The 16,438-nt window shown below is 48.4% G+C and overlaps 1 protein-coding gene across 2 annotated transcripts; it reads left to right on the forward strand.

Moving 5' to 3' along the window:
- The first annotated feature begins 4,187 nt into the window (after nt 1–4,187).
- SLC66A3 (solute carrier family 66 member 3) lies at nt 4,188–16,067 on the forward strand. Of its 2 annotated transcripts, XM_004005688.5 has the most exons (7): nt 4,188–4,438; nt 7,287–7,369; nt 7,446–7,515; nt 10,853–10,910; nt 12,375–12,495; nt 13,263–13,304; nt 14,986–16,067. In XM_004005688.5, exons 1-7 carry the CDS (start codon nt 4,299–4,301, stop codon nt 15,075–15,077), a joined length of 606 nt encoding a protein of 201 aa, XP_004005737.3. In that variant the 5' UTR covers nt 4,188–4,298; the 3' UTR covers nt 15,078–16,067. The 2 variants fall into 2 exon arrangements, with proteins under 2 accessions (XP_004005737.3, XP_027822325.2); XM_027966524.2 differs by lacking the exons at nt 10,853–10,910; nt 12,375–12,495; nt 13,263–13,304; nt 14,986–16,067 and adding an exon at nt 10,725–10,846.
- The last annotated feature ends 371 nt before the right edge of the window (nt 16,068–16,438 follow it).

Genomic DNA, 16,438 nt, shown 5'->3' on the forward strand with positions numbered 1-16,438 from the left:
TTGCCCCTGAGATGATTAACGACAGCATCGTGAGGTGACGGCGGGCTACTCCTGGCTGTCTCCGCCACATTTCCTGTGCTTGGTCCCCAGGGCCAGCCCTTCACCCTCTCTTGCCCATGCCCCGTGTCCCGGGCCCTCTCCAGCTGCTCCTGTCTGTTTTCCGGCCACCCCCTCAGCCCTGGGAGCCCTGCAATCTGGTCGGAGCACCAGAGCCCCGAGAGCCCATAGGAAGGAGACAAGAAGCCAGGACCGACCCGGCCAGGACTTCAGATGGAAGTCCCCTGAGCCCTCGGGGACCTCAGCCCTCGACCTCCAGCTTTGATACCTAAACACATCAGACAACAAACAGCTTCGACTAAATTTGCCCTCCGTAATTCCCACCGCTCCCCAGCACCCACTAGGAATAACAAACAGAAACTGTCTTTTGTCCAAGGCCCCCGAGGTCCTGCTGGCACTGCCCAGTGGTCACTGTTTTGCAGGCTAAGACCCTGACTGTGACTGCCAGGCAGGAAGGGGGCTGGATGTGACACCCTGGCCGTCAGGCTTCTCCAGAGCAGTGGGAGGGCAGAACGCAAAGCCCAGGACCCTTCTGGAAGCTCAGAGATGCAGTGGCGGGTCCTTCAGGGTCAGCTGGGCCGGCTGCTGTTGGGGGCCAGTCCCCGGCGCCCTGACTGGGCGGCCCTCCTGGTCACAGGACAGCAGTGGAGGTGGCCACAGCCACTCCCCTCCCAGGGCCGTGACATTCGGGAAGCTGTTCCTGAGGGCCTCTTCATACCTGCTCACCCTCCCAGTGACTCCACACTCTGCTTAGCACCTGGAAACACTAATTAGCTCACTAAGGAGGCAGAGGCAGAGCACCGAAGAATTGATGCTTTTGAACTGTGGTGTTGGAGAAGACTCTTGAGAGTCCCTTGGACTGCAAGGAGATCCAACCAGTCCATCCTAAAGGAGATCAGTCCTGGGTGTTCATTGGAAGGACTGATGTTGAAGCTGAAACTCCAATCCTTTGGCCACCTGATGCAAAGAGCTGACTCACTGGAAAAGACCCTGATGCTGGGAAAGATTGAAGGCAGGAGGAGAAGGGGACGACAGACGATGAGATGGTTGCATGGCGTCACTGACTAAACAGACATGAGTTTGCGCAAACTCTGGGAGTTGGTGATGGACAGGGAGGCCTGGTGTGCTGCAGTCAATGGGGCCGCGAAGAATCGGACAGGACTGAGCGACTGAACTGAAGGAGGCAAATTCTGTCCCCTGGAGGGGCAAATGGCTATCCACTCTGTATTCTTGCCTGGAGAATCCCATGGACAGAGGAGCCTGGCGGGCTCCAGTACACGGGGTCTCAAAGAGTTGGACACAACTGAACGACTCACACTGCTGCTACTACTAACAGGCAGATTCTGTGGTCTGCAGTCGAGCCCTCACTGACACGCTCTTCTTGGCAGAGAGCTTCTGGACCCTCCAAAGTTCCAGAAGTTACAAAATTCCAAAGTTCTGTCATCTCCCAGGACCCTGTCTTGGTGGCTCATGGGACTCATTTAAATTTGCTACCAGATCCCCTAGAGAAGGGATCGACTACCCACTCCAGTATTCTTGGGCTTTCCTGTGGCTCACTGGTAAAGAATGCCTGCAACGCAGGAGACCTAGGTTCAATCCCTGGGTTGGGAAGATCCCCTGGAGAAGGGAACAGCTATCCACTCCAGTGTTCCGGCCTGGAGAATTCCATGGACTGTAGAGTTCACAGGGTCACAAAGAGTCAAACATGACTTTCACTTCAGCCCGCCATCTTGGTCAGCTAGCTCCCGAATAAAGTCCCTTCCTCATCCCAACACTTGATCTCGCTCGGATTGATTGGCCTATCCCACGGTGAGCAGAGTAAGCTTGGACTCGGTAACATACACATGTAACATACATATCAATAAAATGTATGTGGGTATATGCAGAGCGTGTATGAACATCTATATGTTTCTATCATGGACTGAATTGTGTTCTCTCAAAAATCACATGTCGAAGTCCCAACCAACACTGTCATAAAATTTGGAGATAAGACCTTTAAAGAGGTAATCCAGGTTAAGTGAGGTCCTAAGGGTGGAGCCCGAAGCCAATAGGACTGGTATCCTTATAAGAAGAGACACCAGGGATGTGCATACAGAGGAAAGAGAAGGCAGTTGTCTACAACCCAAGGAGAAAGGCATCCTCAGAAACCAATCCTGCTGGTACCTTGATCTTGGACTTCCAGCCTCTAAAGTGTGAAAAAATAATTTCTTGTTGTTTAACCCTCCCAAGTGTGTGTTGTTTAACCCTCCCAAGTTTGTTAATGCTGTCCAAGCAGACAAATACAACACACACACACACACACACACACACACACACACACACTCCTGAGAGGGCAGAGGCAAGGACATCTCAAGAGCAATAAGCATATCTAGTCCTGGTGAGACAGGCTGGACCTGGGACTCTTTACCTCAGTAGTTCCACCAGGACAAATGTCTCCTCCAGCAACAGAATACAAAGAAACGATAAGGGACTAAAAATAATTGCATACTTGGGCAGCTGGGGCAAAGTATGAGTAATTAGATACAACAAGGCCAAAACTCAACTGCCACTTCTGAGGTACTGGGAGCAAAAGCAGGTACCATGCCCAATCCCTGCCCACAGCAATACCAACGGGGTGGGCAGACCACCTAAGCCACCACTCAGGCTCAACCCAAGACCCAGGAAAGCCTTGTGTGAATGTCTTCTCTGCCCTCTTATAGATTTCTGTTGAGCAAAGTGTTCAAGAGCCCAGATCAATAACACCAGGACTAAATCTGGTCCCGAGACCTAGGTTCCCTCACCTTTCTGGAGCTCAGAATCCTCACCTTAAAATGAGCGTCACAGGACCTCATGACCATTCTTCCTTCTGTTTCTAAACTTGGTTTTAATACTGACCGTGTCAAACCTATGCAGAAGTAGAGTCTAGCATAGCAGTCCCCCGCACGTGTGCCCCCTTAGTAAAGGCTCAGTTCCCTCTGACTCTTTGACCCCATGGATTGCAGCCGGCCGGGCTCCTCCGCCCTTGGAATTTTCCAGGCAAGAATACTAGAGTGGATTGCCATTTCCTTCTCCAGGGGATGATTTTCAGGGCTTGTCATTTTTCCTTAGATAGCTTAACTAGCTAGCCAGTAAACCCCGGCACAGAAAGCTTCCTGGCCTTCTCCCTCTTGAATTCCCCTCAGGACAGACGGGAGGTGGGCAAGTGCAGGCAGTGTTCTTCTTTACCTTGCTTTCTGGCAGTGCATTTATGCGACTTTTTTTTCTGTCTTTCTTTCTTTCTGTTTTTTAATCTTGACTCGGTACCTATACCATTTCGGAAACTTGGAAAATGCACACACACCCCGCCCCGACCCCTCAGTCTAAGTTCCTTCTTTTGTCAATAGAAATCTATTTTTACCTCCTTAAGGAAAAAAAAAAATCTCACTCAAGCGCTGAAGTGCAGGGCTCTGGCGGAGTAGTCTTCAGGGTAGAGGAGCAAGCCCCCAGGGAAGAGGCTTCCTGCGGTGCAGGGATGGGGCGCCCTCCGCTCTCAGCAGGAGGAAGGGCTGGCCGGACCTGGGCCCTGTCTCCGCGTCTAAATTGCGGAGGCCGCACCGAAACTAAGCTGGGATGTTTTAAAAAGTCTATCTCTGAAATTTTTAGTGAGAAAAACAAAACAAAACACACTTTTCAGAAGTAATAAACTTAACAAAATGGTCCCTGGCCCCCGCGAGAGGTGCCCGTTCGTCCTCCGGGATTCAAGCTCTGGCCCCCAACCCCCGACCCGTGGGAAAGCGGCCCCTTCTGGGGCGTCGCCCGGAGGCTCAGAACTGCTCCAGTCTGTTTTTCACATCGCGGGAAAGTGAATCAGCAGCGGGCACAGCACGCAAAGGACACGAGGCGGGCCCGGGGGCGGAGGGACAGGACCCGGGGAGGGGCCGGCGGCGCGATATGGGGCGCGGACCGACGGCAAGGACCCAAGAGGCGAGCCTCCCCGCCCCCGGCTCCGGCGGAGCGGGTCCAGGGTGGGGGCGAACCGGGGGAGGAGTCGGGACCAGCCGGGGCCGGAGTGAACAGAGGGAGAGGGAGCCCTGAGCGGGGCGGAGGGCGGAGATCGGGGGCGGGGAGGCGGAGGGGCGGACCTCGACGGGGCGGCCCCGAAGGCGGGGGCCAGGAAAGGCGGAAGGACTGGACCGGTGGACCCGGCGGCCGAGAGCTGAACTGCTCCCCTCGTCAGGCGGCCGGGCCGGAGGACCCCCCCGAGTCCCAGCCCAGCGGGCGCCATGGAGACGCTGCTGTGGTTCTGCAACTGGAGCACGCTGGGCGTGTGCGCGGCGCTCAAGCTGCCGCAGATCTCGGCCGTGCTGGGGGCGCGCAGCTCGCGGGGCATCAGCCTCCCGAGCCTGCTGCTGGAGCTGGCGGGGTGAGTAAGCCCGGGAGCGCCCCGGCTCTGCTAAAGCTGGCCCGCGGGGAACCGAGCCCAGAAGCCCCGGCCGCGGGGAGTAGCGCCTGCCCGGGCCGCTCACTTCCTTTCAGTACTTGCTGCTCCGGAACGAAAGTGGGCGCACGCCCATTTTATAGATAAGGAAACCGACACTCCGAGAAATCGTCACTCCACCGGTTAGTGACAAAACCAGTCATCCCGCTTTGAGCAAGGCCACTGGGCCCTCGAGCCTCGCGTGTGCATTCTCTCTAAACCCACCCTCCCCCTGTCTCGGGTCTCGGTTTCCTCACTTATAAAACGAGGGGTTGGACCCTCTGGCTTTTGAAAGTTACACCTTTCGGGGGGAGGGGGTGCACGGGTGTCAGAGAAGGTAGAGCTTTTTGGAGGTAGAGGGGAATTTGAGTTGGAGTTGGACTTCAGCTGGCGCTCCAGTCGGCACTTGAAGACTGTTGCAAGAGCTGGTTTATCCTTAAAAGTCAGGAGTGGGTGCCCTGGCTCGGTGTTTAAAGATCTGAACGTGATGGATGATAGCCAGACTTGTTGCAGCGGTCATTTCACAATATATACAAATACTGAATTATGCTGTACACCTGAAACTAATATAATGTATATCAGTTATACATCAGTCTACAGAAAAAGTAGTAATATTCTGAATAAGCAAAGTAATAATCATAAAGACCTGAACGGCGAAAAGCGGAGTTGTAAACGTGGTGGGAAAGACCGAACCCAGCAGTCTAGCTCCTCTCCCCGTGAGGCCCAGCCCTCCCGGCTGTCCCGCGCCAGCGCCAGGCGGCGGACTCCAGTTACCACCGGGCAACTCTGAGGGCGGGTCGTGGGCAAGCACTTATGGCTGGGGGCAGCCCGCTTGGTGGGACCCGGTTTCTCCCGCCAAAAGGGAGGTAGGGGAGAGGGTGGGAGAAAGAGGAGACCTCTAGAGCGTGCAGGCGTGAGGGGCCACCCTGGGACTTGTGGGGTCCCTCCAGGGACACCCCCATCAGAGGGGCCAACCCTAGGGTATGTGACCTCCATCGGTTTGGGGCCCCCCTGGGAAAGTGCTCCCTGCCTCAGTGATCCCCATTGCTCTGGGGGAGAATAGATAATTGCTGAGAAGTTCAGTCGCGCCTGACTCTTTGTGAGCCCATGGGCTGTAGCCCTCCAGGCTCCTCTCTCGGTGGAATTCTCTAGGCAAGAATACTGGAGTGGATTGCCATACCCTTTGATTGAAGGCGGGAGGAGAAGGGGACGACAGAGGATGAGATGGTTGGATGGCATCACCGACATGATGGACGTGAGTTTGAGTAGGCCTTGGAGTTGGTGATGGACAGGGAGGCTGGCGTGCTGCAGTCCTTGGGGTCGCAAAGAGTCGGACAGGACTGAGCAACTGAACTGAACTGAGAAGTTCATCATTCAGGGCGGGGGAATGCCCTGGTCTGCTCCAGGGAAGGGGAACCCCTGGGCATCCTTTCAGGGACCAGAAAAGGCAGCCACCTGGAGAAGGAGGCCCTCCAGGCAGGGAGCCTTGTAAACAGAAACTCAGCGGCTGGATTGGAGGCAGTGAGGCCAGAGAAAGATGCTGAAGACATGGTCTTAGGGTTAAAGCATCTGTGCAGATACAGGGAATGAGGTAGGTGTGCTCTTGTCCCCATTTTACAGATAAGGAAGCCGAAGCCCCAGAGGTTAGTAACTGCTGGGGATTGTGAGCCCAGTACCCAAGTCCTGGAGTCTGCGCTTCCCCTTGGGGCTCCACCCTCAGCAGGTGATGCTGGAGGGAGGAGTCCAGGTGGTCTCAGGAAGGTGGCTCAGCAGGTAGCCAGAGCGCTAAGTGCTGGCCAGTGTCATAGTGGGGCCCCAGGTGAGGGTGTGGGGCTGTGGTCACACCTTTTCCTGGCTTGGGAGCTGTGAACTATTAAGTCCACTTTGTCTGTGGAGGCTCTGGCTCACCCTGGGGGGGGGACACGGGGCCTGGGGGGGTGTCTTCACAGCCTCTCCAGGGCTAGAATTTTCTTAAAGGAACTAAAGAGTCCCCCTGTCTTGCCCCCCACCTCCCTGTCCCCCGCCCCACAGCACTCTGGAGGCCACTGGAATCATTGTGGGATGTTCCTCCTCTTCAAAACACAGACAGGCTCCCCAGCCTGCTGCTGGGCCCTCATATGCCCGTTGCCCGGGATGCCTGCCCAGGATGCCTCTCAGCCCCCCTCAGAGGTCCTTCCTGGCCTCTTGACCTTCTTGAGCATGTCCTGAGGCAGCTTCCTGGGGCCTCGGAAGTGCCCAGCCTTAGAGACAGGCAGGCCTGGGTCCGGAAGCCTGGTCTCTTCCTCCTCCCGGTCAGATCTGTCTCTAACTGACCATCCGAAGCAGCTTGGCAGACCCCAGTGCCCCAGCTCCAGAAGTCGAGGAGACAATTTGGTTGATATTTCATCCTCCTTGTTCTGTGGTGATTTGTGGTTTAGTCGCTCAGTCGTGTCCAACTTTTGCCACCCCATCCATGGACTGTATAGCGTGCCAGTTTCCTCTGTCCATGGGATTCTCCAGGCGAGGATACTGGAGTGGGTTGCCATTTCCTCCTCTGGGGGATCTTCCATTTCCTCCTCCAGGGGATCTTCCTGACCCAGGAATCGAACCTGGGTCTCCTGCATTGCAGGCAGATTCTTTACCATCTGAGCTATGAGGGAAGCCCTTGTTCTGTACCTTCCTCCTTACCATTTGCTGATGCCCAGCTCCAGTTCTCAGGTTCTGTGCACAAACCTAGGCTCCTGGGTGGGGGCCAGGCCTGCCTGCTGTGGGGGTTGGGTGAGTCAGACCTCAGGAGTGTCCTCCTTCTCCCCAGGTTCCTGGTCTTCCTCCGGTACCAGTGTTACTATGAGTACCCGCTGCTGACATACCTGGAGTACCCCATCCTCATCGCACAAGGTAACCGACCCCCATCCCCCTGCCCAGCCTCGGTGCTCAGCACCTACCCCCACAGCTCAGAGCCTTTTCTTTCCAGATCTCATCCTCCTGCTGTGTGTCTTCCACTTCAATGGGGATGTGAGACGGGCAGCGCCGTACATCATCGTGTATCCTTTCACCATCTGAGAATCAGAGCTGGGACGGGTGGGGCTGCGGGGTGTGTTTAGTTTTGCAAATCAGTTCAGTTCAGTGGCTTGGTGGTGTCCGACTCTTTGCAACTCCATGGACTGCAGCACGCCAGGCCTCCCTGTCCATCACCAACTCCCAGAGTTTGCTCAAACTCATGTCCGTTTAGTCAGTGATTCCATCCAACCATCTCATCGTCTGTTGTCCCCTTCTCCTCCTGCCTTCAATCTTTCCCAGCATCAGGGTCTTTTCCAGTGAGTCAGCTCTTTGCATCAGGTAGCCAAAGGATTGGAGCTTCAGCTTCAGCATCAGTCCTTCCAATGAATATTCAGGACTGATTTCATTTAGTATACACTGGTTGGCTCTCCTTGCAGTCCAAGGGACTCTCAAGAGTCTTCTCCAACACCAGAGTTCAAAAGCATCAATTCTTTGGTGCTCAGCTTTCTTTATAGTCCAACTCTTACATCCACCCGTTTTGCTAATAGGATGTTATTACGCTGGGTTCTGTGCTGTGCTGTGCTACAGTCGTGTCTGACTCTTTGTGACCCCATGGACTGGAGCCCGCCAGGCTCCTCTGTCCATGGGATTCTTCAGGCAAGAATGCTAGAGTGGGTTGCCATGCCCTTCTCCAAGGGATCTTCCCAACCCAGGGATCGAACCCAGGTCTCCCACATTGCAGGTGTATTCTTTACCATGGAAGCCCTGTTAAAGCAGGATCCTTTACCAGATATTTATTCTTTTGGTCAAATTAAGAAAAAACAATCCCCAAAGTAAGATTCCTTGTGGGCTAGTGTATCTCCACAGCCCAGAGATGCCCTAGATGTCTCTGCCTGGGGTCTCCCCTCTGAGACCAGGGTGCCCCCATGGTGCCTTGACCCACCAGCTGGGGGGATTTAGACTTAGGACTGCAAGGCTGGGCTGCAGGAGCACCTCTGCTAACAGCCACATTGTCCACGTGTCTTCTTTAGGGGAAAGGAGGTATTTCTTCCTTCCCCCCAAACGTACCCATATGACAGGCATGTCTGGTCTGCAACACGATGCCGCTAAGACACCTGGTCAGCTTGGCTTCTTACTGCTTATTAGTGGGCGGGTCTGGGCTCCTGACAGCTGGTTCAGATCTCCCTGGACTCCAGTCGTCACACAGACCTGTCGCCTCTCAGGTCACTCAGCATTTTCTGTGCACGTGGGCCCGCCTTCCATCTTCATTCTGCTTGTCAAAACTCCTGTTATTCTCTTGTTGAACTTCACTCTCCTTAAGAAGCCGAGAGCCTTTTTGAGTGGCAATCAGTCCTGCCACATCAGTGACAAGATCTGAGCTTCAGGGTAGAGGAAAGGGGGGGGCGGTAGGTAATAGCAGGTCCCATATACTATGCAGGACATGCTTATGCTAAAAAATCACTTGTTGAGCTGAGATTCCAGTTTAACTGGATGTGTTGTATTTTAATTTGCTCTGTCTGGCCACCCTACAAATAAGTCATCTCTAGGATCTCAGTTGCTGCAATGGCTGCTTAAGTTTAATAAAATGTGTATCTGGAATGAGTGGAATGAGGTGCAGTGGTACAAAATTGGGCAACAGTAGTTTAAAATTCAAATTAGAGAGTGTTGAAAAACAAAATTCCCTCCTAGATTCAGGTTGCCTTTTCTGGTATCGACTCATATTTTGTTCCACTGACCTGAGCACAGAGATTGTCTGTTTCAAAGCCCTTCATTTAAATAATGTTATCAGTTGTAATCCTGGCAGCCTCTTGAGTCCCTACAATATGCCACAAAGCAGTGAGGAGATGAGTAGGGTAAGGAATATTAAGTCCCAGTTTGCAGATAGGCAAACTAGGGCTGAGAGAAGCAAGATGACTTGCCTGTGGTCACGGCAGAGGCTCCTGGCCGTCCCCGCCCTGGCCCGGCCACCGCCTTCTGCGTTTGTTTCTGCTTCTCTAGCCGAGCTGTCTTCCTGCAGCATCACTGAACTTGATAGCACTCAGGTATCATTTCTCCTGTCTCCTAGCATTGCTCTACCCAACTGTGTCATTTCTACACTGGAGTTAGCAGGAAAGAAAACCAGTAAACAGTTTCATGTGACAACAATTTTGCAGAAGACGTCTCCTGTATCAGGCATCCTAAGTGTTTAACTAGTTTTTTAGTCGATCCTTGAACATGCATTATGAGCCAGTCTTGTTCTATGCATAGTCTTTTTGTGCTCACAAAAGGTATGTGGGAAAGAAAACCATACTTAATAATCTAAATATATTGAATATTGCATGGTATGAGTTACAGAGCAAAATAAAGCACTGACAGGTAATAGGAGGTATCTCAGTTTTACATAGGGTGGACAAGGAGCTACTAATTGAAAAAGTAGTATACGAGTTAACACTTGAAGGAAGTGGGCCAACAAGCCATAAAGATACCAGGTGAAAAAGTTTCCTAAGAAGAGGATAAACAGGTAAGTATATGAGGGCTCAGATGAAAATGTTCAAGGAATAGCAATACCATTGTGTCTGGAATGGAATGATTCTGGGAGAGATGATAGCAAATGAGAATCCTTCCCTGATAGTTCAGTTGGTAAAGAATCCGCCTGCAATGCAAGAGACCCCAGTTTGATTCCTTGGTTGGGAAGATCCACTGGAGAAGGGAATGGCTACCCACCCCAGTATTCTTGGGCTTCCCTGGTGGCTCAGCTGTTAAAGAATCTGCCTGCAATGCGGGAGACCTGGGTTCGATCCCTGGGTTCGATCCCTGGGTTGGGAAGATCCCCTGAAGAAGGAAAAGGCTACCCACTCCAGTATTCTGGCCTGGAGAATTCCATGGACTATACAGTCCATGGGGTCACAAAGAGTCAGACACAACTGAGCCACTTTCACTTTCTGAACTACTGTGATTATTTTGGCTTTTAATCAGACTGATATGGCTAGACCCTGGAGGCTTCTGATCCCACAGTTTCATGTTTTAAAATAATAAAAATAAATTGTGTTACATCTTACATCAAAGGTGCGTTAACTGTTGACATTATGTTGGAGAGGTCTATGTGGTCAAGAATGAAATGGGCAGTTAAGATCATCTGGAACGTTCCCAGCTCTAGGATGGGTCTAAGAACACAGGGTTCTTTGTAATTTTCTTCCAGAATTCTGCTTCTGTGCTTCTGAACTCCTTAGCAAGTGTTCACCTGGACCACTTTTGTCTTTTCCAAACTGACAAGTTCTAGCAGTTGTTCCAGTCCACACTCGGCTTAGACGTGTAACCTCTGTATTCTCGGTTTGTTTCCACGGGCGGGTGGTGGAGCTACCAGCCAACAAGCCATTGCTGTGTCCCTTAGCATGTGGTAAGCTGCGTGTCTGCTTGGTTCCTCCTCACTCTGCAGCAGTGGATCCTAGATCTGGCCATGGTGAGTAAACTGCCCCAGAGAAGATCGTGTGTTCACAGAGTCTGTCTTCCCTCTTTTCCTTGTGACACCTGCCCTGCAAACAGTTTTATAGATTGGATGTTCAACCCGCTGTATCGAAAGCACCCCTGTGCTTTGCAGCTGTACCAAAGCATGCTGGGATGAAAGCCCAGTGCTATCCAAATATTAAAAATACATTATTCTCACTTAAATGTATGGCACAATATTTTTACTTCATTCGGCGGGGGGAGCCCTGGAGAACCAGATTGTGGAGTCAGTAGTCAAATGAAGAACTGAGCATGAAGTGAAGAGTTTCAGGTTGGGTGGTAGGTCACTTCAGTTGTGTCCGACTCTTTGTGACCCAATGGACTGTAGCCCGTCAGGCTCCTCTGTCCATGGGGATTCTCCAAGCAAGAATACCAGAGTGGGTGGGTTGCCATTTCCTCCTCCCAGCCCAGGGATGGAACCCACATCTCTTACATTTCCTGCATTGGCCGGTGGGTTCTTTGCTGCTAGTGCCATATTATCAGGTTAGTAATTACATATTGATACAATTTTTTTTCTTCCTTGGAAAAAGGTAAGTGCTGTATTCTTTTCCCTTCCTTGGTTAAGAGCCAGAAATTCCCTGCTGTAAGAATAGGATTGTGGTAGCAGGTCAGGAAGCATTTGACCAAAGATCAAATGGTGGTTGACATGAACTTTTCTACCTCATGGGAAAAGGAGCAGAACTAATTGGTGGTCACTGCCAGCCACACCCGAACTCCTGGATTTCGACCCATTCTACCTCCAACATCTTGTTGGAAAGTGGACTTGGCTGTTAGCCTTGTGACATACGGAGAGCAGATATGTAGGGTTACCATGGCAGCCTGGGCCGGGCTCAGGGTGGAGGGTGCTGTACTCTTAACCTCACTGGGGAGCAGAGGTCAGGGAGCACAGGGCCGGAGTCTCACGTGGCTCATCAGAACAGCCGGAAACTCAGAGCTGATGCGCCCCAGCTTGCTGCTTTGAGTTTATAAATCTCAGTGCAAAGCAGTATGGTCCCCCCATCCCCTACTGTAGTATCTATACATCAATTTATTATCGGCAGGTGGTGACAGATAAGCCTTTGTGGCCGTTGCAGATTTTTACCCTCGGTTACGTCCTACCTGCTGCGGCACATTGGTTACTCACCTGAAGGGGTTGGTAGGTTAGACCTAAGTATGCTGCTGCTGCCTCCATTCTTTATCATGAAACTTGGCATTTGTCCTTGTTGGTTATTACTTGACATGAAAGCTTGGTTTCAAAAGTGCTTTCAGGGAATTCCCTGGTGGTCCAGTGGCTAGGACTCCGGTGGTCCAGATTCAATCCCTGGTTGGGGAATCCCAAAAAGCATAACCCCCCTTCTCCCCTCAAAGGGGCTTTCAGTATCTGGTGCTCTTCTGCATTTGAAACTAAGGGAGTCCTTCCTCCTGTTTTATCCTCAAACAGAACTTATGCACTTTCATCAGTGCGGCCAGTAAGTTTGCACAGCTCCAGTACCTGTGGAAGAGCAGGGACTCAGGAGCAGCAAGCGCTCTGACGTGGAGCCTCGCTTCTTATACTTGTGCAAGTAAGAACACAACTCTAATTGATGGGGTGTCCCCTGTTGGTGTGTGTGTGTGGGGTGTCTACCTAGAGGGGTGGGCTAACTTGATGTCCAAGGGTCATAATCCCTTAAGCTTAAATCCTTTGCATGTTAATTCTTGAATCTCTAGTGTATCCTTACTTATAAGACTGATTTCGTGCACACCACTCTCCATTTTCTGCAAGATCTGTATTCCAGTTGCTAAAAAAATGTAAAAGGACACTTTTCTCCAAAAATATGACCTATTATTAACAATCTTCTCTTGTTGTTTGCAAAGCATCAAGAAGATTATATTAAATCCGTTAACTTGTTTTAAACATATGAATGTTTATGATGTAATAAATTGAAGAGATGAGACTCATACATTGACTTTTGTGAATGAACATAATTTGCAGCAGTGGAGTTTTCTTGGAGCCATAGTGTGTTTAGTCTCAACTTTAGATTTCCACTGTTCATTTGGATTCTTGCAGGAACTACCTAAAATGAATATGTACTCTATTTAGGTAGGAACATTTTTAAAATATCCAGAGTTATTACATTCACTAGATTTCCTAATTGTTGATATTTGAATTATACTTTTTCATGTTTCTTCTAAAATCTTAAACTACCGGCTTCTCCATCCAGGGTTCTCTTCTACTCAGATCTTTCAAGAACAGTTAGCATGTATTCCTGTATTTAAAATGGAAAGATATTTGCTAAGTACTGACATGTCTGAGAAGTTGATATTTATTGCTGAATTTTTTCTTTTACAGCAAGAATAATGACAACTTTAATGACCACCAATGATCTTACAAGTAAGCAAAATATTTTTCTGCCCACATCCTCTTTGAACTTTATGCCATCTGCCTCCTTCACTTGTAAATTATCTTGGGGTTTAACACAGCCAGTTTAGCCCCACTGGAGGCTAGCTGCAATATACTGCAGGTCCTCATCAGTCTCCATGCATAGTGTTAAGCACCCTCTTGCCGTATCCAGGATGGAATATGCACAAGATAGTCGATTCCTATCTTCGTAAAGCTTCCACTCTAGCAGTGGAAATGAAGAGTGAGGTCATCACACAATATTTGAAAAATACCGTAAAGTGTTTCAAAAGAGGACAGGATGAGCACCTAACAAGGAAGCCTGACGTAGTTGGAGGGAGCTGGGAAGATTAATTTGAAGGGGAGAGGGATGAGGGAAGAGACTGTTACAAGGAGCAGCACATATGGAGGTTGTGAGCAAGGAGGATGGAGGAACACCAGCAGGGCTGGTGGGAGAGCCCTGGGTTGAGTCTAATGAGAGGGAAGGTGGTGGCAGGGAGCCTCAGAGAACTGCCCACAGGCAGCAGAATGGGGAGTGACACAATCATTTTACTCCATGTCCTTGTTCTGTTATTTTTAAAGGGTTACCGTGATGGAGGAGAAAACAAACTTGGGTTAACTTAAAGAGAATGTCATTCATTCCTTAGGCTGAATTTTCAAGCATATAAATGTTTGGAAAATGATTAAAACAGGTAGGGTGACTTATTCTGTGAAGACTAGAAATGTGTCCTTGGTGTGTAGACCTTTTAAATAAGTTCATTATTATCTGAGACATAGTGCCACAAAGCAGCAGGATGCATTTGCTAGTTCCATCCCAGGGTTTTATTTTTGGCTCAAGTACTTTACATTAGCTCTGAGAGAAGGGTTGAAAAGTGTCTGGCCAGAGTGTACACCTGGGTCAAGTGGGGAAGGGAGAAACCTGAGGCTTCCCTACAGGACATGAATTCTCTGCTTGCAAAAGAGAGTCAAACCATAATTGAACAACAAAACAAATTTCATATTAAAAATTAATTTTAAAAGGTCGAGAATCTTCTAATTGTGATTTGTTTTGTATCTGAGGTGACTGCTGTTCATGAAAGTGACCAGTATAACTGAGAATAATCTCTTAAAAACAGTTCATCTATCTTAAAAGTGTTTTATAACCCCAAAGACACATTAAGTCTCATAAACCTTATTTATCAGGAGTGTTCATCAAGTCATTGAGATTATTTTTTCCTTTTTAACAAAAAGCCACATTTTCATGGTTACTTTAATATAAAACATACCTTGACTTTTTTCAGAATTATCTTAGGTGACTGCAGTGTACCACTTTTTGCTTAATTAACATGGAATTTTCTAAGATACCACCACCCTTAAGACTTAAAAAATGATAATAGGCTTTTAAAAAGTTGTAGCATTTACCAACCAGTCAGATTCCTCCAAATTAAGCATTTAAGATGAAATTATTCATGAAGTCAGGCCAAGTGGCCAGAGGTAGTAATGATAAGACCATTTTCCCCCCAGAAATATTTGGAACCACAGTTGCACCAACATTTACATGACCCATAGTTCTGTTTCCTTTTGGGTGGGGGGTAGGGGACGTTAAGCCTATTTAGGCTTCTACTTAGAGAAGGTGGTGATTTTATGTGAAAACAGTATTTTTTAATATACACTTTTCTTTTTTGACTGATTTCAGTTCTTACACGTTTTGTGATCATGCTGGCCTTAAACATATGGGTAACTGCTACAATACTTCACTACCGGAAGACCGATATGAAGTCTGAATGATGGATTATTCCTATACACAAAGTGGATTCTGAATAACGGAACCAAAGGAAAAAAAAGCTCACTGCTAAATCATAAGTTTAGTCAACCGTGCCAAAGATACTTTAGACTTGAAAAAGCCCAGTTAAACACTTGTTTAAAAATGCTGATTTTTAAAAATCCTCTGCCCCCACTTTATTAGGTTAAGGTAGGACTTTAGACATCTGCAATTCTGAGAAAGCTGGTGATGGATGGAAGTCTTCCAAAAAGCCCTTTCTGATGAGGCAGCTTTGACCCTTATTCTGGGAACTAATTACATCTACTTCTCAACTTTTAAAATCTTTTAAGAAATACATGGTCTCCAAAACACAAATGCACATGAATGGAGTGGGATTTTGGAAATTTTAATAACTTACCAGGGTTCACTTCCTGGGACGAATGTTTAATTGTAATCCAGACGTAATAGGATGGCCTTATTGTATCATATTATCATAAAATACCTCCTTGGCTATAGCAAAGATATCAAGGAAGCAAAAATGTAACTGGTTTGAATGCATATACCAAAGTAGCTCTTTAACTTCATACTGTACCTTTAAGCATTTCGTAACAAAAGATACCAGCAATCTCTACTTATGAAGAGGCAATCCCAATATACTTCAAGATTCAAGCACAGTGCTGCCATTTTTAAAAGGATTACACCTGCACAATTAACTGTTACTGGAATTTGGTACAAAATATAGCCAACCGCAACCAGGGTTTGCCTACTGAAAATATATGCAGCAAAGGGTATTGCTGGGTTCTGCCAAGCTCTCATGGATTTAATTCTCATTATGGTATCATACTTTAAACATGCTGTTAAGATTATCCACTGTATTTTCCTATAAAAGCTTATAAAACCTAACATTTAAAAACATTCACCTAATAATTGAGTAGCATTATTCTATTATATGCAGTAAGTAAATGATGTTTATTAGAAAGTGTTTCCTGTGTAAAATAAACTTATTTTGAACTCTTCTGAGTCTTAAAACTCAATTGTTTTAATGTGATTAGCTTTAAGTTAGGTAAAGTGCAGTTTTAAAAATATAAACTGACTAATCCTTTTAGAACTACTGCTTGGGACCAACAGGAAAAGAAACACGGCATCTAAAAATAAAAAAACAAATCATTCATTCTATAGTTTCAAAAATCATAGTTAATATTTTTTAAAAAGTCCAAGTAAATCTTTTCTTATATGCAGTTATCATCTGACTAGTAGTATAAACTGTGTGATTTTTTTAGTCCAACAAATATTTAGATATGCTTTATCAACGCTTAAAGCCTCTTGATGAAAGTGAAAGAGGAGAGTGAAAAAGATGGCTTAAAGCTCATCATTCAGAAAACAAAGA

The sequence above is a fragment of the Ovis aries genome, chromosome 3 (assembly GCF_016772045.2).
Source record: "Ovis aries strain OAR_USU_Benz2616 breed Rambouillet chromosome 3, ARS-UI_Ramb_v3.0, whole genome shotgun sequence".
Classification (NCBI taxonomy): domain Eukaryota; kingdom Metazoa; phylum Chordata; class Mammalia; order Artiodactyla; family Bovidae; genus Ovis; species Ovis aries.

Bases quoted from the DNA above. Each gene is read 5' to 3' on its own strand.
- SLC66A3 (XM_004005688.5), top strand. From the start codon at position 4,299: ATGGAGACGCTGCTGTGGTTCTGCAACTGGAGCACGCTGGGCGTGTGC. The intron at 4,439-7,286 runs GTGAGTAAGCCC...CCTTCTCCCCAG, and splicing joins CTGCTGCTGGAGCTGGCGGG to GTTCCTGGTCTTCCTCCGGT. The intron at 7,516-10,852 runs GTATCCTTTCAC...GCATGTGGTAAG, and splicing joins GCAGCGCCGTACATCATCGT to CTGCGTGTCTGCTTGGTTCC.